The sequence below is a fragment of the Podarcis bocagei genome (assembly GCF_964188305.1).
Source record: "Podarcis bocagei genome assembly, chromosome: 17".
Lineage (NCBI taxonomy): Eukaryota > Metazoa > Chordata > Lepidosauria > Squamata > Lacertidae > Podarcis > Podarcis bocagei.
This window is the reverse complement of record NC_138143.1, coordinates 15352589-15373636: the sequence shown is the minus strand read 5'-3', so window position 1 is coordinate 15373636 and position 21048 is coordinate 15352589. Positions and strand designations below refer to the sequence as shown.

Genomic DNA, 21048 nt, shown 5'->3' with positions numbered 1-21048 from the left:
ACCCCGGGTTGAGGAAAGCTGGACGACACACAGAGACTCCTACATATGTAAGCCCAGTCTGACTCCACAAACACTCGGAAAGGATTGCACGGGCTGTTTCCATTCAGACTGGATTCACTCTGCATTGGACTGAGCCAGCATTTTAGGGAGGGGGGTGATATTCTCCTCCCCCCCCGTGGCCAAACTCTGCTTGAAGGCTTTGGTGAAGACTGCGCAAGCATTTCAAAACGAAGAACTAAATGGGACTGGCTGCGCTTGCTGTAGCCTATTATTGATCCATCGTCTCCTCTCTTGTGTTTTGCAACGATCCCCCGCCGGGAAGGAAGGGAAGGAGGAGCGTTCAGAGGAGCTGGTGGGCAGGCACTTGCAGGCGGACGGAAAAACATGAAATAAAAGAAAATGCCCAGCAAAATGTACAACATGTGGTGGATATGCCTACAGAAACATACCCAACAAATAGGGACTGTGTCAATGTGGTGGTCAATAGTGGAGTAGTCAACAGTCCAGACCCTGCCCTGCCCTTAACTAGATTTTCCCCGTTAAAGGTAGGTAGCCGTGTTAGTCTGCTGTAGTCGAAACAAAATTTAAAAATTCCTTCCAGTAGCACTTTAGATACCAACTAAGTTTGTTATTGGTATGAGCTTTCGTGTGCATGCACACTTCTTCAGATACACAGTGTGCATGCACACGAAAGCTCATACCAATAACAAACTTAGTTGGTCTCTAAGGTGCTACTGGAAGGAATTTTTTAAAAGATTTTCCTCCTCTTCCTTTCTCTCTCTGATTCTCCACTTCTCTCTTAAGCTTCCTGCTTTAAATTTCTTGTTTTCTTTGGCTCCATTCCCTCCTTTTTCTTCAGTCTTACCCAGTTGAGTCAGAAATTGTGAACAATGCAGAAATAAAACATCGGCTCTAAACGGATGTTTCTAGCACCAGTTATTACCAATAGGTAGCACGAACCATAGGCAGAAAACCATAGGACAGGATATGCAAGGCCCTTTAGCGTGAATAATTCCACTAAATCACAGCCTAGGACCCTCATACCTACGGGACCGCCTCTCCCGGTATGCCCCACGGAGGACCTTAAGGTCCATAAATAGCAACACCCTTGAGGTCCTGGGCCCTAAGGAAGTTAGATTAGACTCAACCAGAGCCAGGGCCTTTTCAACACTGGCCCCGGCCTGATGGAACGCTCTCTCTCATGAGACCAGGGCCCTGCAGGATCTGATTTGTTTCCGCAGAGCCTGCAAGCCAGAGTTGTTCCGCCTGGCCTTTGGCTTGGAATCAACTTGATCCCCTCCCCCTCTTTCCTCTTTCCTTTCTCCTCCTGTGATGAGGCTGCATTTTAATGTTTCAATGTTGTATTTTAATCTTGTTTTTAAATTGTATTCATTCAACTTGTTTTTATTATTGCTTGTTAGCTGCCCTGAGCCCGGCCTTGGTTGGGGAGAGCGGGGTATAAATAAAATTTTTTATTATTATTATTATTATTATTATTATTATTATTATTATTATTATTATTATTAAATAACTACTCTACCTTGCAACCCTTTTCTTAGGCAGGTCTTCCCATTTTTAACTGTTACATAGCAGACAGGATTTAATGAGTGCATCTTGCCCTGGAATGGAAACAAAGCAAACTACTGTCCCTCTCTTATACATGGAGTTACCCAACACTTATGCAACTTTGAAATGGTTAAATGAATGACAGCCAGCTTTACCAGACATCTGGGGAATTTGGTGGTAATGCAGCCTAGTACTTAATGAATCAGTGGCCATCGTTGGTTTTGAATTCAAAGGTCCTTGAACCGTGTTTGTCAAATTAAACCATCTGATGTATGGGAATGTGCCATGGACTTTCAAATGATACACTGTAGGACTCTTTAAATGGAACAAGACAAACACTAGCTGCTTATGCATGCAATCCCTAATGAATATTTGGTCTTTCAAAATCCAAGCAGATCAAAAAGGTATTAATAAATCAGGCAAAGAAAATGTTTTCTTTGGCTGAAATTCTGGTGTTTTTCTTGCAGAAGTTTTCTGCTGCTGAGGTTCACTGCCAAAGCAAATTTTGCAAAGGAAGTTGTCTAAAATACATTTTTACACACACACACACACAAACCACGTGTTTGCGTATCTACTCTAGTAGGCTTCCTACACTAACGTATCATCTACCCTTTCACATGGTGATTAAATATAATCTCGATATCCCAATGTTTATCAGGGGACACACCAATACAACGAGTGGTCTCTTCGGAAAAATCAGGAAATAAAGTTCGGCTACAATAATTAACACAAGTGCACTGTCAGCCATTCAAAGAAACTTTATACAATGTAAAAAGCTGCAACTATACACAAACAATGCTCCTCTTTTTGATCATGTTGTTAAAGGACAATTGGGGTTTTGCCGTACATAAGTTAATAATGTGCGAGTGCTCTATTGCTAGTCCATTATTGCAAGTACTAACTAAAATTAGGTGACAAAAAAACCCCCAATAGTTTTTACTATTTTGTTTTTCTAAATGCCACTTGATGCCATTAAAATAATTTCATTCCAAAACTGTGTTCAAAATCTCAGCTATTCTAGTATCTATCCATTATCCTCAGCTATGTGAAGAATTTTCTTCTACAGCATTAGGGTATCCGTTGTCAACACTTCAGCTAAAATGTTTGCACCCACATAATGGAGTGTGTTATCATCTTGTTAAAACTTCCTCTCCAGATTTATCTCTTAATGACCAATATATATTTAATGGTATTTTAAAACAGTCTCTGATCAGAAATTATTTATTTCGTATACAATTCTCCCATGCTCTAGAAGAGCAACATAATTTTATCTTTCAAAAGGACATTTCCCACTTCCTCCCAACTGAAGTATGTTAGAAGCTCAGATATATAAGTTAGGCACCAAATGGCTCATTAAACTGGGATTACACTTACCAAAACCAAATGCCTAGTTGCCGTTTTAGGGCCAGACGGCTCGAAAATCGTATTTTTCAATACAAATTTTTAGTTCCTGAATTTTTTTCTGTTTGTGCAGATATCACAGATAGAACTCTACAGGATGTGTTGCTGGTGCGTGAAAACAGTCTGGATCCAAGTATCGCCAGGCAGGCACCTCCAGATGGGGGAGACGTCAGGTCCCATCCTGGTATCTGGGCATCTTCACTTGGTCGCAAGTGGCTGGTAGCCTGGTGCAAAATGCACCTGGCAAATTTCGAACACTAAAGCTGAGTCTACTTGCCTACTAAGGTCTAGTATACCTGAAGGAGCGTCTCCACCTCCATCGTTCTGCCCGGACACTGAGGTACAGCTCCGAGGGCCTTCTGGCGGTTCCCTCGCTGCAAGAAGCCAAGTTACAGGGAACTAGGCAGAGGGCCTTCTTGGTAATGGCACCCGCATTGTGGAATGGCCTCTCACCAGATGTCAAAGAGAAAAATAACTACCAAACTTTTAGAAGACATCTGAAGGCAGCCCTGTTTAGAGAAGCTTTTAATGTTTAATAGGTTATTGTATTTTAGTGTTTTATTGGAAGCCGCCCAGAGTGGGTGGGGTATAAATAGTAAATTATCATCATCATCATCATTATAGCAGGCTAGTAGAACTAGTCCTCACAAAAGGCTCTATAAGGCAGAGAAATCAATTGTAAAGGCTTCTGTGGCAACATGTTATTTGGCTAAATCCTTCTCGTATCTCTACCCTATTCACTTCTCCCCACTTAACAGACTTGGAAAACTACTTTCCCTATTTGGTGACAGGTTGGAGAGTTATCCAATTCCCTGCCAGATCACATGCCCACAGGTTTCATGGCAAGGTGAAAACCTCCAAACCTGACCAAATGCTAATTGTGGCCTTTTCTAGTGACACATCCCAGTACGGTCAAACCTCGGTTCCCGAATGGCTCTGTTTTCGAATGTTTCGGTTCCCGAACGCCAAAAACCCGGAAGTAAATGCTCCAGTTTTCAAACGTTTTTCGGAACCCGAACATCCGACGAGGCTTCCGTTTGCGTGCAAGAAGTTCTGGCAACCGATCGGAATCTGCGTCTTAGCTGTTGAATGTTTCGGAAGTCGAACGGTCTTCTGGAATGGATGATGTTTGACAACCAAAGTTCGACTGTAATGCCGTCTTTTTATTACACCAGATTTTGTTCTCATTTTCACGAAGCCTACCTGCAGAATAAACCGCCTTCCAACTGTGATTGCTCAATGACACGGTCCATCAGTGACACACAGATGGGATCGTTCCAAGCTAACTAAATTGGTCTCACCAAGTATCTCAAATTGAAAGTGCCAGTTAGAGGCTTCTTCATTCCACGTGGATCAGTCACTCCAACACTGTGCGCAGAGACACATTAGATGTGCTGTGAGAGGACTGCGAGTGCAGTGGAAGAAAGATAATTAAACGTTCTTGTGAATCCAAAGCATCAACCGAGAGAAGCTGCTATATATATGTCTCTAGGACTCCTTACTCAATCCTTGCCTCCTTCCAAGTAGGCCTTCTTACAATGAGTTAGGGTCTTTCCCATTCCTGCATTTGGTATGACAAAATTTTCAAGCGCTTCTAATAAGAGATGGAACAGAAGTATCATGCTGTGAAAAAACCCAGCAACCCGTTTTGCAACAAGCCAAACACAGCAACTTTTAGTATGTTGTCTGGGAATTGCAGCTGGTATATAGCAGCTCTCAGCTATTTCAGCCATTTCACCTCAGCATACTGCACAGATGCTGAAAACTGTGCATAAAATCTCATTTCTAGGTTACCTAAAGAATCACCATCTCCCTTAGATCATTGTGGAGAAGCCCTCAGTTATCACATATTTGTTCAGTTACAGTGCAAACTAAATTTTTTAGCACTGAAGTATTTCTGTTTCACCGAGTGTTTTTAGAGAATTAATTTGATACTCCCAATCACTCAAATCTTCTGGACCTATAGAGCAAAAAACAGATTTATCCAGGAGAAGTTGGGGAGTCAGCAAATCTGCCATAACCGGTACAGCTCTTTCCACGTGATTTCATATGCACCTTTCCCTTTATATAATAATTTTTATTAAAATTTCAATTTTACAATTTCAAATATTTTTTTTACAAACTTTAAAATATCCAATGACTTCCCTTTCTTTTCTCTTTCCATGGTTCATTTTACATATCATACCTCCCTGCATATATTACTATACCCATTCAAATCAGTTTTCCACTTTTACATCCATCAAAAATTATTTACTCTGTTGAATTTATCTTAATGCTGCCAGCATTTTCAGCTGTACAGTCATTTTCCATATACTCAATAAATGTTTTCCAATCTTCTTTAAACGTATGTTCTTCTTGCTCTCTTATTCTATATGTTAAATCTGCAAGTTGTGCATATTCTGTCAATTTAAGTTGCCAATCCTGTTTAATTGGGACCTCACTCACGTTCCAATTTGGGTCTAACAAAACATGGGCCACAGTTGTTGCATACATAAATAACCTTTTCTGACACCTGGGAATTTCAGTCTGGGTTATCCCCAACAAAAAGGACTCAGGTTATTTTTTTGGAAAATAGTTTTGAACATTTTTTTCAATTCATTATAAATAATTTCCCAAAAGGCTTTTACCTTTTTACATGTCCATCACATGTAGAAGAATGTTCCCTCTACTTCTTTACATTTCCAACACATATCTGATTCTGTTTTATAAATCTTAGCCAACCTAAAATTAAAGGGACCCCTGACTGTTAGGTCCAGTCGCAGACGACTCTGGGGTTGCGGCGCTCATCTCGCTTTACTGGCCGAGGGACCCGGCATACAGCTTCCGGGTCATGTGGCCAGCATAACTGAGCCGCTTCTGGCGAACCAGAGCAGCGCACAGAAACACCGTTTACCTTCCCGCCGGAACAGTACCTATTGATCTACTTGCACTTTGAAGTGCTTTCGAACTAATAGGTTCGCAGGAGCAGGTACCGGGCAACGGGAGCTCACCTCGTCATGGGGATTCGAACTGCCGACCTTCTGATCAGCAAGTCCTAGGCTCTGTGGTTTAATGGACATCGCCACCCGTGTCCGAACCTACTCGGAGTTAAATACCATCTATGAATCATTTTCAAATAATTCACTTTCAGTGAATAGCATGCTGTAAGCTTCAGATCACTTTTTCTGGTATAGCTCTTTCCATATGATTTCATATGCACCTTTCCAAGTCACAATCAAGCAACCATGTTCACTGTTCTGAAAGATTCAGGTTTGTTTTCACCAGGATGAGGAGAATATCTCTGACCAAGGGAACCAAGTTCCTTAAGATTCCAGGATTCAGCATAACATTTTATCAGCTCTGTCCATTGTCTACCCTGCTAGTACAATGCAGGCTTTTCATAATTCAGGTGGAGAGGGAAAGGAGGAGGGCAAATGAGCTTTAATTGCTGGTAGCCGATTAGGAGGAATTTTTTCATAACCAAGTTTCAACATATATGCCCTATTTACTCAGAATGCATGATGAGCTCAGGTCCTTTGTATTCTGCTTTAAAAATAAATAAATCTGAAGCAATAGCTCATTTTCAACCATACAGTTATATATGTGCTACATATGAACAAAAACTCCTTTTAGGCATTGCTGTATAAGCTTCTGAACAGGAAGTGTTCGGAAATAAATTAATCTAATCAATTTCATGGGGAGCTGAGCTGCAATCCTTTGAAGCAAAAGGCACATATTTTAAAATGAAGGAAAAACAGCATACTCAATGGCTCTACATAAAGAATTAAAAAGTCATAAAAACCTGGACCGTTATCAATCTATTGCATACATTGTAACTGGAGCTGAAATTGCTCACTAAGGAATGGAACAATAATTCCAGTAAACAGATTTTCACTTGAAGCAAAGACAGTGCAAATGGCATTGTGTGGCTCTCTCAGAGCCTACAATAACTTTCATTTGGATATACATATAATAGAATATCTTATTGTTAACAGTATGTTGGATAGTGAATTTGCAACAAACTCATGCCTTAAAAGCATGAAGCCAGTCTCTATGTAAAACCTCAAAAGGATGGTTCTATCTTGACAAACTTCTTCATAAAACAAATCACTGCAATAGGAGCACAGATTATTCTATCCATATTGTTTTATTCCCGGGTATTGATATAATAGACACTAAAAGCAAGATATCAAAGCTTGTAAGCTCCTGATAAGTTACTTCTTTCAAATGGAATCTCCAAGTCTCTTTTCTAGCAAAGGACGGGAGATTGAATGCTGGATAGTTGAGCTAAAGTGCAGAAAAGCTATTATCACAAAGACTTTTTTGTGCTGACATAGGCAAGACAGTTTTGCAGTTTAGCATGCCTACTTTATCTTCTCAGTTTCAAATCTAGTGCTTTCTTTCTAGTTAAAATGCATTTTTAAAATGAATCATGTTTTTAATTCTGTTTTGAACAAAACAGGATTTTATCTTACTAAGAAATTAACACAATAGTCCTTCCCTAGGAATTAAGTCTTACTGAACACAATGAGGCTTACCTATGAGTCGACTGTAGAGAATTGCAATGAACACGAGGCCACCCCTGCCCTATGAATATTTTCATCTATAACCCCTCTTAATTGAATTCTTAAGTTTCAATGCCCAATAAAAGAGACTGATGTTTGGGAAAATATATTAATTGTAAATACTTCTACATTAGGACTACAAACTGGAACAAATGAAAGACTGTGGGATCAAATAGGCCTGACACAAAGGAAACAGCATATCTATGTTAATACAAGAAAACTGATGGGAGAAAGTACATAAATTCCATTTGAAAAAGACAAGTAGAAATAATTACCGCAAAGCAAAGCTCAGATGCTACATGATATCAGTACTGCAAAATAAGAATTATCCTGCAGGGGCTCAGGTGTATTGGCTATTAGAATTTTTCTTGGTGGGGCTATTTTAACTTATAAGATAAAGGGACCCCTGACCATTAGGTCCAGTTGTGAGCAACTCTGGGGTTGCGGAGCTCACCTCACTTTTCTGGCCGAGGGAGCCGGAGTACAGCTTCCGGGTCATGTGGCCAGCATGACTAAGCCGCTTCTGGTGAAACCAGAGCAGCGCACGGAAACACAGTTTACCTTCCTGCTGGAGCGGTACCTATTTATCTACTTGCACTTTGACATGCTTTTAAACTGCTAGGTTGGCAGGAGCAGGGACCGAGCAACGGGAGCTCACCCTGTCGTGGGGATTCGAACAGCCAACCTTCTGATCGGCAAGCCTTAGACCACAGTGCCACCCGTGTCCCAAATAAGAAGGATTGTTGCAGGTTATTAGCAATTGGTTTATGCGTTTTAATTGTATAACTTTTTGATTTTGCATATATGTAATTCTGCCCTGGGGCTTTGAGAATGACTGATTATAAATATGGTGAGATGGATATTGTGAAGATTGCATGGGAAGGGGAGAAGCATGTGTGCCATATTTTTAAAATGTGTCAGTGTGCTCTGGCAAAAAAACTAGGTTTATTTTGGAAAAGCTCATATACTGCTCTTCCTTTTCACTTATACTGATGATTTAATCCAGCAAAAATAGCAGTGAAATTCAACTGCCTGTGTGATGACTACAGCTAGCATGATACAAGCAATGCATTGGCAGCTACTCTTACGGTAAAAAATGGAAAGATAAAATGTGGGTACCTGGACTAATAGGTCAAGGAAAGGATACTTATTACTCAAGGGAAATGTTTCATTGGCAAAAGAGAATGTAAGGATGTTTTGTGGCTATGGCTTACATGGGGGGGGGGGGAGAGAAGATTTCTCCACTGTATAGCATGATTTCATAACCTACACAAACGAAAAGGTCTTTCAACACCTTTGTAAACCATTTACAAAGATATGAAAGACTCTGAAAGGTATGGATAGTCTTGGTTATCAGTCCTGAAGAGTAACTGCCTATCGGGACACTCAGAAATGAACTGTGCAGAAGTGATATTGGGCAATGTCAGGATGGAGAAGAAAAACCTACTCAAGAATGCAATTTTCGATCTAAAGAATACGCCATTTCACGCTGGATATAAAAGTGCAACCACTACCTAAGCCTGCAGACCATAGAAGGGGCCCAATCCATGGCCAATCCAATTTAAGTACTACTCTTCTTTTTTGTTTTTTAAAAATATTGATTATCAGTGACTTTGCACATAAATACACAAAATGTTCAACAACTGTAATTCCTATGGTCTTAGGCAGTTCAAAATTATTGTGTATAGGTATGCCAACCAGGATAATATCTGAAAATAAATTGTAAGTATAAAATATACAATAAAATAAAAATGAAGGGGGAAAATTAGTCCCATCAACTATACTATTAAATTAAACCAAACTTCTACCCAACAAAGTTTCCTTATGTTTCAGGTATGTGTACAATGCTCTGTTCAGCATTCCATTAAGTGGCAGTGCTTTTGGAGTGCTGTGTTTAAGTATGTGGTGAAGCAATTAACATTGGTGGGAAGCTTGAATGCAGCTGGATTATGTTGCTTCGCTTTGTCATTTTGCCTTTTGTGAATAAAAATCAAAAATGACCAAGTCAGTCAGTCTTCTCACATTTCTGGATATGGTCAACTCACTATGAGTGTCAAATTCACACAGTATCTCTTGCAAGTACCGCCTGATGCAGTGAGAATCTGGCTGCAGTGATTAAAAGTGCTCAGCTTGTTAGTTTGACAGAGTGATGCTACTTAATAATGGCATGACACGTTCATGGAAACTACAGCAGAGGTTTTCAATGCATATTATCAGCTTAAATTCAGCTGAAGGCACACCTCCTTTTAATCAGAAACTTAAAAAGACCGCTTTACAACAACTTTTCCCCATCACTTATTCCGAAATGGAAAGCTATTATTCAAACTCCACATGGGCTCCTATTTCGTTATGACTATATTTCTCTCAGTTATCTGCTAAAAAATATCACACCTTGCCTTCAGGCTTTGGCAGAAGGGAAAGGTATTCAGTTAATAAGGGCCTGGAGGTTTTACAAGACAAAGAGAGTCGGGTCAGAACAGTCGACTAAAAATCTATAACAGACAAATTATTAGATCTTTGGCTAGAACCATAGCTGCATTTTATAGTTAATTAAACAGACACTAATGGTGCAACTTTCAAAAACTATTTTTGGTATCTGAAGAAGTGTGCATACACACGAAAGCTCATCCCAATAACAAACTTAGTTGGTCTCTAAGGTGCTACTGGAAAGAATTTAATAAATAAATACGCAAGCCATTAATTCAGCAGAAGCCCAGGTGACTGCCACAACAGACCTTTCAGCAAGAAAATATACAAAAAACATAAATTAAATATAAAAACATAGATTTAAAATATACAAAAAATAGAATAAACTAGGGGCTACTTAAACCTCTGCTTGCTTCACTTACCAATCCTGCCCACTCCATCCCTAAGCCTCCCTTGCCCAACACCCAATTTAACCCCACTCAACCCTCCCCTTTTCCAATTCATGCTGTAGCCAATCAGGCTGAAGAGGTGGCCCAGCTGCAGGAACACATCAGGAAGGAGGTCAGAAGCAGCTGGGGATTATGAGGCTGGCTAGCCACTGCCTCTAACTGGTTTCCCCTTTCCCATGCTGTTCCTCCTTGCAGGCTGACTCTTCATCCTCATCAGCGGCAAAAGGAGAGGATTCCCCCAGTTGGCTGAGGAACAGGGTGGCCAGCAGTGGTACCTGCTAGCCAGGGGACCTAAGTGCTGGGGGCAGAGGCCCCAGAGCTGGCAGGCAGGAGCCAGCAAAGCAAGCAGGTTACTGGGGGAGGAGGCTGCTGCAGCCTATTCAGGATCTACCTCCCCACAGATCAGCTGGGCCACCCATCCGCATGGACTCTTGCTACATTGTAGTTCACACTGCCACCTCTCTGTGGCAAAGCAAACTGCAGCGCGACAACATGCTTATACTTTTATTATAGGTATAGATAGATAATTTACACCTATCATCCATCTTCCATCTTTAGGAAAAACTGATCTGCACATTTTGCATTTATACAGGCAGCAGGAGGCCATGATCAGCAAATGTATCATCCATGTTGGTATAGGCACACATGCAAACTAAGGCAACAAAGATTCAAACTTATCTAGGGCATACTCAGAACACACACTGATTTCTTTGTGGATAATGTACTGAGCACATTAAAAACATCGCTAATGGTTTTTGCATTTAATTTTCCTCCTTCTAATTTAAAATGAACAGGGCTTTATCCAATAATGTCTCAACAGCACAAGGACTTCTGTCTGTGCAACAGGACTTCATATCCCATTCTTCTCGTGCCCCCCAAATCTATTATGGGAGTGCCCACATCTTGCAGAGCAGACTTGGGGTGTGTGCAGGGAAAGGAAGTTCCACTGCACTGGCAGAACTCTTGCAGCAAGATAACTTTATTGGCCACAACCTGTAATTTCCTTGATTATTCTCTTTGGATTGTCACCACCAAATATCTAAATGTTTATTTGGTGCATTTGGTTCACATCCCAGTGAGCATAGAAACCCAAACCCTGGCCAGGAAGCAGAGGAATGATGGAGTGGCATAGCCACTGTCACATCCAAAGCCTCCAATGGCAATGCTAGGCTGGTGCGAAAATCGGGACAGGAGGAGGAACCCACCAGCCAGGATCTGGTGTAGCAATTAAGCGCAATGCTGTTAAGTGATGGCAATACAGCTTGGAATCCAGTCAAACCAGGCCAATCCATCCCTCCCTGTTACTACCTTGGAATTTCTGCAGGCTATTCTGGTGGGACTTCCACACACACCATCATTTGTGAATGAATGACTGTGCAGCCAGTAGCTAAAAGGAGGTCTCTGGGTTGGGCAGAAGAAGATCTCTGCCCCATCCTCACGTTCCTACATGGCAGATTGGGCCTCTAAGACTTCCATATGGATCCACAACCGAGACAGGGCACCTCAAGGATGGAGACCCAATGCAGACTTGCAGGCCACCCTATCTGGCTCTTGGGATGCTTTACAGGTGAGACACTGTCCCAAGAAGCAGCTCTTACAAGCCCCACTTTGCATCCTCCTGGCTGGAATGAGTCCCTTGAACTCTGACAATCCTTCTTCTTTGCCAGGATGGAGAATAAGGGAAGACGTGTGAGCGCGAAGAAACTAGCCTAGTGGAACAAAAGTAGCATTCACTTATTGCTCAGCTCACTTTTGCCTTGGTCTCCCTCCACCCATGTGGCGCTTGGGCTGACAAAAGTTCTCCATCCTTATTTACGAGATGACGCTCCTGACTTTCATTCTCCCTGTTTCAGGGAGGTGTGTTGATAGAAAAGCAAGAAAACAGAACCCCGCTCCCCGTCTTCTCTCGGCCACAGTTATTTTCATAAGCCACAGGTTCAGCCTGAAATAATCCATAAGGGGATCCGAGGTTTCAAATTTTCCACTTTACAAAACAGTTAGCCCCTTGTGTAAATACTGCAAGACCCACCACCACATTGCTTGATCAGGCAGACGGCGAAAACAAGGCCAAGCATTTTGTTATCATGCAGCTACATGGGGCAGTATAGGAAACTGGCGGGCATTTTTCCCCCATGAAATCAAACATCCTGTGATTGAAGTTTTGCACAGCTCTTTAAAAAAGATAAAGGCAGAGCTTTTAGAGTTTTAAGTGGACCAAGCCACTCTCCCACTGCCTCAATAGCCATAAATTTTACACCTTTCCTTCCCTCCCGCCCTTTGCCTTGTTCCTGTACACACTTCAGATGAGAGCCAACAAAAGTCACAGCATGGAATTTTGACCTGCCTGAATACACAAGCACTTCTGGATGGCTTTGCTAGCTCATATAAATGTTACTCATACCTTAAAGGATCTACCACAGTGGTTAATATCCGGATTGCTGCTGAGATTAATGCTTAACATCCTCAAACGACAAGGATATCTTTTAAAATATATATCTCAATGTAACCGTGTGCATAGTTTAGATAAAAGTAGGGAAACGTTTGAGATTTGTTTTTGCCAGGAAACTTATACAAGGAAAATCTTAAATGTCTAGAGTAATAGTGTGGTAGTGCAACTGAACTCAAGATTTGTGGTATCTAGACATAAAGGACAGAGATTATTGATTAGATGAGCAACCTAGTATCCATACCTGCAGGTAATTTGCTTCTGGGTTATATTAACTATTAGGTAAAGGGGCCCCTGACCATTAGGTCCAGTTGAGACCGACTCTGGGGTTGCGGCGCTCATCTCGCTTTATTGGCCGAGGGAGCTGGCGTACAGCTTCCGGGTCATGTGGCCAGCATGACTAAGCCGCTTCTGGCAAAACCAGAGCAGCACACGGAAACGCCGTTTACCTTCCCACTGCAGCAGTACCTATTTATCTACTTGCACTTTGACGTGCTTTCGAACTGTTAGGTTGGCAGGAGCAGGGGCCGAGCAACGGGAGCTCACCCCATCACGGGGATTCCAACCGCCGACCTTCTGATCAGCAAATCCTAGGCTCTGTGGTTTAACCCACAGCGCCACCCGCGTCCCATATATTAACTATTACATTTCTACTAATTAAAAGCATGTTTACATTTCCATGTAGGATAAAGGCAGCATATTCCACGATACGCAGTTAAAAGTCACTCAATGTTTCTACTCAGCAGAGAGTGACAGCTGCATCTGGAAATTGCGGCAACAGCAGTCCATTTCAGAATTACCACTGAACGGCCGTGCCTTTACTATCCAAAGTGGCAAAAAAAGTCGGCAGCAGTTTTCTATACCTGACCATTGAAAAATGTTGCTATTGGGAAGTTCAGTTCTCATCTAAAAAGAAATGCAATGTCGTTTTTCTTACAAACTGTAATGCTATTTCAGCTGCATTAATATCCTCAACATGCTTGTTGATTAACCATTTCTCTAAATGCCAATGTTTTGGATAAAACTTTCATAAAGAAACTGTAGCTTGTCTGTGCTTACAAATGGTTTGCCTCCAAGATCTCTGGAGGTGTGGGTGAGCATCAGACGCATTTCAAAGCGTGGAACGGAAACATCCTTTAGCCCTAGTTGTAACTGAGTTAGGGCCATGGTATAAAAATGAAGGGAGGCAATTTCAGCCACATCCTTTCTGTGTTTTACAACCTTTGCCCCACACTAAGAGAAACAGTCGTTAAAGACCCACCTTAGAAATAAAACGAAAGACCACCTTCTGTCTGCAAGTAGCTTTCATCATGGGAAAACCTAATGATGGTTCCTCCAGCAAGCTATTTATTGCTTGGCTCCAGACAGTATAAACTGTCTATGAATGAGGCTGCAAGGGAGTTAAAATTTACTCAGCTTTTGAGCACCCCGAGAAATCCCACCAGATTTCTAGCAACGTATTTATTCTCAACAACTCCTTTATGCAATGGGATAATTTTAATTTACCTCTTCTGGCCAAGAGGTGCCATTAAAAAACAAATTCTGCTGAAATGTAGCCTGTCTCTGCAGCACGAGTTTTAATCAGCATTTTACATTGGTCAGAGCAGCAAAGAAAATTGTCGGGTGCATAATCTTTAGCGTCATTTTTAGATGTTTAGTGTTAAAAAAGAGTAGCGTCTGAATTTTCTCTCTAAAAACATTTAATTTAAAAGGGTAAGTAATACGTAACTTCTATAAGTCTCTTTAAAGAAACATTAGAAAGTTATTTCTTGAAAATAAAAATCAAGAGCCCTAAAAGTGATCTAGAAGTATCCTTTATCTTAAAAACAAAATATTTCTGCTGTTCACAAGGCCATGTAGCTCATAAGTCTTCAAACACTTAGGATGCAACCCAACACCCCCTTACTTGTGAGTAACCCCCACAGAACACAATAAGACTTGTTTCTGAATACACGTGTATAAGGACTGCGCTGTAAATCTTTTATCTTTTCCTAGCACAATACGTGGCTCCAGATCAGAATAAGACCACCACAGTTATGCCCGCCAGCCTTTCAACCCCTCAGAAGGGTCAACCACAAAAAAGAAAATAAAAAAACCCATGCCTTCAATTCTTTGTTTCAAAACTTTGAAGGTGCTCTGCATTAAATCCCCTGGGCCTATTTGTCTGCAATTTGGCAGGTTTGATCCGCTCTGGAAGGGCTCATGTGTCTGTAAATTTCATCCACTTTGGCCAAAATGTGAAAACACACACACATATATGTATATCTTGCCAATTTAAATAAGCCCAGGGCAGGAAAAACATTAGTGCAATTTTATTATCTGAAAACACCTAAAAGCAATTCCAACGCAGAGGAATTTTGGGAAAGATCTGTACTTTAAAAATGGTTGTAGGAAGACGAATGTCTTCGGTAAGTGCTGAAAAGATAGCAGACACTTTTCCTCTCTAATATTTAATGGGAAGGGATTCCAAAGGGTGGGGACCATACCACTAAAGGCCCAATTCCTAGACTGTGCAAAATGGACCACATGAGAAGATGGTACCTGCAGGAGTTGCTCAGCTTAGCTGGATATATCAGTTGGATATATACAGGATGAGACAATCTTTCAGGTATCCTGGTTTCAAGCTATACAGGACTTTATAAACCCAAACTAGCACCTTGAACTTAGCCTGGCATGGTGAATAATAATTACTAATAATAATTTTATTGTTTATACCCCACCCATATGGCTGGGTTGCCCCAGGCACCCTGGGCGGCTTCCAACACACACAAATACATAATAAAATATCAAAAATATCAAGAACTTCCTGGGCTGCCTTCAGATGTCTTCTAAAAGTTGTATACTTTTGTTGTTCCTTTCTCTCTTTTTTTGCAAGGAATAGCATACAGTGGTACCTCGGGTTACATACGCTTCAGCTTACAGACTCAACCCAGAAATATTACCTTGGGTTAAGAACTTTGCTTCAGGATGAGAACAGAAATCGTGCTCTGGCAGCACGGCGGCAGCAGGAGGCCCCATTAGCTAAAGTGGTGCTTCAGGTTAAGAACAGTTTCAGCTTAAGAACGGACCTCCGGAACGAATTAAGTACGTAACCAGAGGTACCACTTTATTATATATTTTATCTATTGAATAATTTTTAAGAGAAATATAAAAGAGCACAACCCACTTTTAAGATGTTAAAATGTGCTGAGTGTTGTTTCTAAATATAAAAAGCTATAAAAGTTTATTTTGTCCTGGGCTGCTCAACAGGGCAGTTTATTTGTCTAATTCATAGCCTGCTTTGAATCTGGTGCTTCCCAGGATTTTATGCTCACTTTTCTGCCATCTTTAATCCCATTCACCTGGGGATAAATCCTACAGAATTTGAGTGGGTGGTTAGGACTGTGCTGCAAATCAATGGGATTTATTTTTGAACAGATATAGGATTATGTTAATCTCTCTCCCTCTCTAATCCTATTTTGTAAAACAATTAAAAACTATTCTGCAGTGACCAGCTGATTTTGACAATAAACTACAATATGTGGTGCACATATTTTTATACCTTCAGGGTTGGCAAGATTTTTGCTTTGTTGTAAAACATCAGGACTGTAGTGTTGCAGTTAAAGCAAGAGGAGGGATGCCTTTCTGGCTTTGTGCATGCTTATTTTTCTTTACATGAATGTTTGTTTGTTTTTTAACAGGAATGGAATTATATATTTACATTTTGCATTTCCTCCCAGGAGCTCAGGGCTGTTTGCATTGTCTTCCCTTTACCTCTTTTTACCTTTTCAACAGTCCAATAAGTTAACCTAGGCAACCTCCGATGGCCTTCTGGCGGTTTCCTCATTGTGAGAAGTGAAGGTACAGGGAACCAGGCAGAGGGCATTCCCGGTGGTGGCACCCGCCTCCCGTCAGATGTCAAGGAGCTTCACAATATTCCAAAATACCTGATGGAGCATCTCCACCCCCATCGTTCAGCCCAGACACACAGGTCCAGCACCGAGGGCCTTCTGGCGGTTCCTTCATTGCCAGAAGTGAGGGTACAGGGAACCAGGCAGAGGGCCTTCTCGGTGGTGGCACCCGCCCTGTGGAATGCCCTCCCAGCAGATGCCAAGGAGATGAAGAACTATATGATTCTTCTAAAGAGACTTTTCAGATGTCTTCTATATCTGAAGTTGGCCCTATATAGGGAAGCTTTTAGTGTTCAACTGTTTACTATGGTTTTATAAATTGTTGGAAGTGGCTGGGGCTACCTAGTCAGATGGGTAGAAGAAGAAGAGTTTGGATTTGATATCCCGCCTTTCACTCCCTTTAAGGAGTCTCAAAGTGGCTAACATTCTCCTTTCCCTTCCTCCCCCACAACAAACACTCTGTGAGGTGAGTGGGGCTGAGAGACTTCAAAGGAGTGTGTCTAGCCCAAGGTCACCCAGCAGCTGCATGTGGAGGAGAAGAGACGCAAACCTGGTTCCCCAGATTACGAGACTACCGCTATTAACCACTACACCACACTGGCTCTCCATGAAGTATGAAGAAGAAGCATGAAGAAGAAGAAAAAGAAGTTGTTCTGTATACTGGGCCAGGAAATCTTGTTGGCTTTCTTGCTGCCCATTTTGCATATACCACCAAACAAGATTTGTGTGTCCTTCAATTTCTATGTAAATCAGCCTTTTGGACAATTAGAACTTTTCACTGAACTGGAAGCTTATTTTAAAATGTCGATATTCTACCTGTCACTCAGACATGCAAGGTAGCTTGCAACAAATACAGTCATACCTCGGGTTACAGACGCTTCAGGTTGCATTATTTGAGTTACAGACCGCCGAAACCCGGAAGTACTGGAACGGGTTACTTCTGGGTTTCACAGTCGCGCATGTGCCGAAGCGCTAAAACACGCTTTGCTCATGCGCAGATGCGCCGAATCGCAAGCTGTGCGTGCGCAGACGCGCCGCTGCATGTTATGAATGCTGCGGGTTGCGAATGTGTATGCCGCACGGATCATATTCACAACCTAAGCGTCCACTGTACTACTTCGAAGCAGCACTAATCCAAAAAAGTGAGCATCACCATGTCAAATTCAAACAGCTCTCCTCACATACGCCAGCTGGGAACAGCCACATCAGCACAGCTACCTGAATAGTTGTGAAGCCAAACGGGCCTATTGGGAAAGGGAATTCCAGAGCCTAGGAGCAATAGGAGAGAGCTCCTCCAGACAAGCTATTTATCCTTTATCCACCCTGCATGCACAAAGCTTACACAGAGGTTAGATTATAGCTACTCATTACTGAACATTTGTTCCAATTTGTTTGTGATGTTACATGACCATGATCAATCGTTCTGATTTCCTTGTGGGATGCTTATATGTTTTCCTGTTGGTCATTTGTTCATCCCACACTTTCCAGTTGTTGTGCTAGGGCAGCAGAGTACTTTAATACACTGTAATTGCACAAACCTAAATTTCCTGTAGGGGCGTGGGTGGCGCTGTGGGTTAAACCACAGAGCCTAGGACTTGCTGATCAGAAGGTAGGCGGTTCGAATCCCCGCGACAGGGTGAGCTCCCGTTGCTCGGTCTCTGCTCCTGCCAACCTAGCAGTTCGAAAACACGTCAAAGTGCAAGTAGATAAATAGGTACTGCTCCGGCGGGAAGGTAAACAGAGTTTCCATGCGCTGCTCTGGTTTGCCGGAAGCGGCTTAGTCATGCTGGCCACATGACCCGGAAGCTGAACGCCGGCTCCCTCGGCCAATAAAGCGAGATGAGCGCCGCACCCCAGAGTCGGCCATAACTGGACCTAATGGTCAGGGGTCCCTTTACTTTTACCTTTAAATTTCCTGTGCTTCAATCCCTTCTACAAAATAAGTACCGAAAGTCCGCTTGAAGCACTCCGGAGATTCAGAAAGTGCTATATAGCTTCTAAATATTACAACTATCAACTTTTTAAAAAGCAACAACCAGGAAAATCATCTAGTGCTACAAGCGTAGAAAAAAAAATCACCTAGTCTACTTTCCTAATGCAAAGACCCACCAACCCCACAAAGACTACACATTACACACCAAATTACACTTTCATAAGCAAAAAAAGACAGCACAGGAGTTCACCACAGAACTTTTTTGTAGAGCAAATAGTTCGGATGACTAAAGTAGGCAAGCAAACTTACAGAACTCAAGTCGGGTGAGATAAAGGCTTTTGATTCTCCCAGAATATTCATGATAGAGGTTAATAGGTCTGAGGGGCATCCTAGAATCCTCAGTTGGCAACGTACTAAATATATTCATCTCCTTTCTGTCATAAAGAACACCTTACAACCCTGAAGTCTATGAAATGTATTCCTCTACCAGACAACCATCTGTTCAGAGATTCGTGCTAAAGTACACGTGACGCTTAAAATATATTCTGCTGTTTACATTCATTTCACACTATCAAGTATCTCAGAGCCAATTCATATTTCCCATACAAGCATCAACTTCAGAAGTATGAATCCAACACATTGCTGAATTTTACTTTGTAATGTAATGCAAGTTCAACACTCATTAATACTAGCACCAAATGACGACTTATCAGTCAGAACAGCTTAACCCCACAATGTCAACTGGACACACCATACTGTTCTAGACCATATGCATATTCATCTTTAAGTTACCATGCTGAGATAAGTGATGAACACACTTCTATGAATGGGCCTTGGAGGGACCCCTAGCAATTAATGGTATCTTAAGCATACGTGGGCAAGCCATTAGCATCTTGGCTAAGAACGAGCCGTTGCAATCATATACAAACTTACACATCTTTGAATCCCATTCAAAGCCGATTTTCAATGTATTATCCCTTTGCATGCATCAATTAGTATACGCTGTAACACGTCTGCCCACAAGAAAAAATAAATCATAAAACCCAATCTGTTTCCTGGCAGCGAGAAGCAATCACATTGAACGGCCTCCGTTAACGCATATTTCTGCAGCATTATTAATAAAGCAACAACAAACTGATGCAACTCCCGAGAGGGTCAAAAATGAAATCAGCCAAAGCATCTGCAAATGAAAGTGTGCCTACAGCCAATTTCCATGGTTTTGAATAACGAAACAGAACCTGCACGCACACGGTGCTGCTCAACTAAACTGCACAGAGTAGACCCAATTAAATTAATGGACCTACCACTTCTCTGAGTAAAACTTAGTTTGATACCACCTATTATGTACATCCTTTTCTCTTTTTTAAAAAAGGGATAAACTGAGGAAGGGATAATAGCCATATAAAAGCCTTACTTCAGATTTCGAGGACATGTTCTCCTCCATATCGGAATCGTTAGGATCCACAATATCATCAAAGGGGGGTAATGTGGTCTTCTTCTTTTCCAGTGTCTCACTTTCCATTTTGACTTTCCCAATCTTAAACTGAGATTTATCCTTTGTCTGTTTTCTGTCCGCCGTGGAACAAGTAAGTATCAGTGGGGGAGCACTGGAAAAACTCTTAAATAAAGCCTCTGAGCCACTTTTCCTCTTCTTTTTGGCTGCCAGATCCTCAGAATCCATCCCCGGAGGCCTTTTCGTGGGGGCTTTCTTCTCTTGTTGCTGTCCACCTGCTATGGTAAGGATGTTGTTTTCGGATTTTGGCTCCTTTGACATGGGTTTGGGTTCCTTGAAGGCCATTTTAGGAACAATTTTTTCATCCTTTAGTGGTTTGTTTTCTTTGGGTTTTTTGGAGGACTCTTTGGAAGATTTGTTATGTTCCCTGGAAGGTTCTTTGAAGGCACTTTTATGTTCTTTCGAGTCTTTAGAAGGTTTCTCCTTGTGCTCCTTAGTTAATTTATGGGGCTTTGAAAAACTGTTGCTGCTGCTGCAAGTGCTTATAATCTTACTTGGGTCCTGCAACAATGGAAACCACAAAGTTAACTTTTAATAATAATAATAATAATAATAATAATAATAATAATAATAATAATAATAATTTTTATTCTTTTATTATTTTTCTGCTGCTCATCTGTCTGGGTTGCCCCGGCCATGTGGCCCCCAACAAAATATTAAAAACAAAATAAAATATCAGTCATTAAAAACTTCCCTGAACAGGGTTGCCTTCAGATGTCTTCTAAAAGTCAAATAGTTGTTTTTCTGTTTGACATCTGGTGGGAGGGTTTCCATAGAAAGGAATTTTTGCCTTTGTATTTATCTACTGCATATTGCTACTGCTTTATGAACAGCAAAATAGATATTTAAACAACACAACACTATTTTATCTAACAGGTT

At 41.4% G+C, this 21048-nt stretch overlaps 1 protein-coding gene across 3 annotated transcripts in view; it reads right to left on the bottom strand.

Annotated features, from left to right (window-relative positions):
• MLLT3 (MLLT3 super elongation complex subunit) overlaps window positions 1-21048 on the bottom strand; it is a 116817-nt gene that overhangs the window by 25748 nt on the left and 70021 nt on the right. For all 3 annotated transcript variants that reach the window (XM_081176562.1, XM_081176564.1, XM_081176563.1), the window contains one exon: window positions 20071-20670. In XM_081176562.1, the coding sequence (XP_081032688.1) occupies window positions 20071-20670 (600 nt within the window). The remainder of the gene's footprint in view (window positions 1-20070; window positions 20671-21048) is intronic.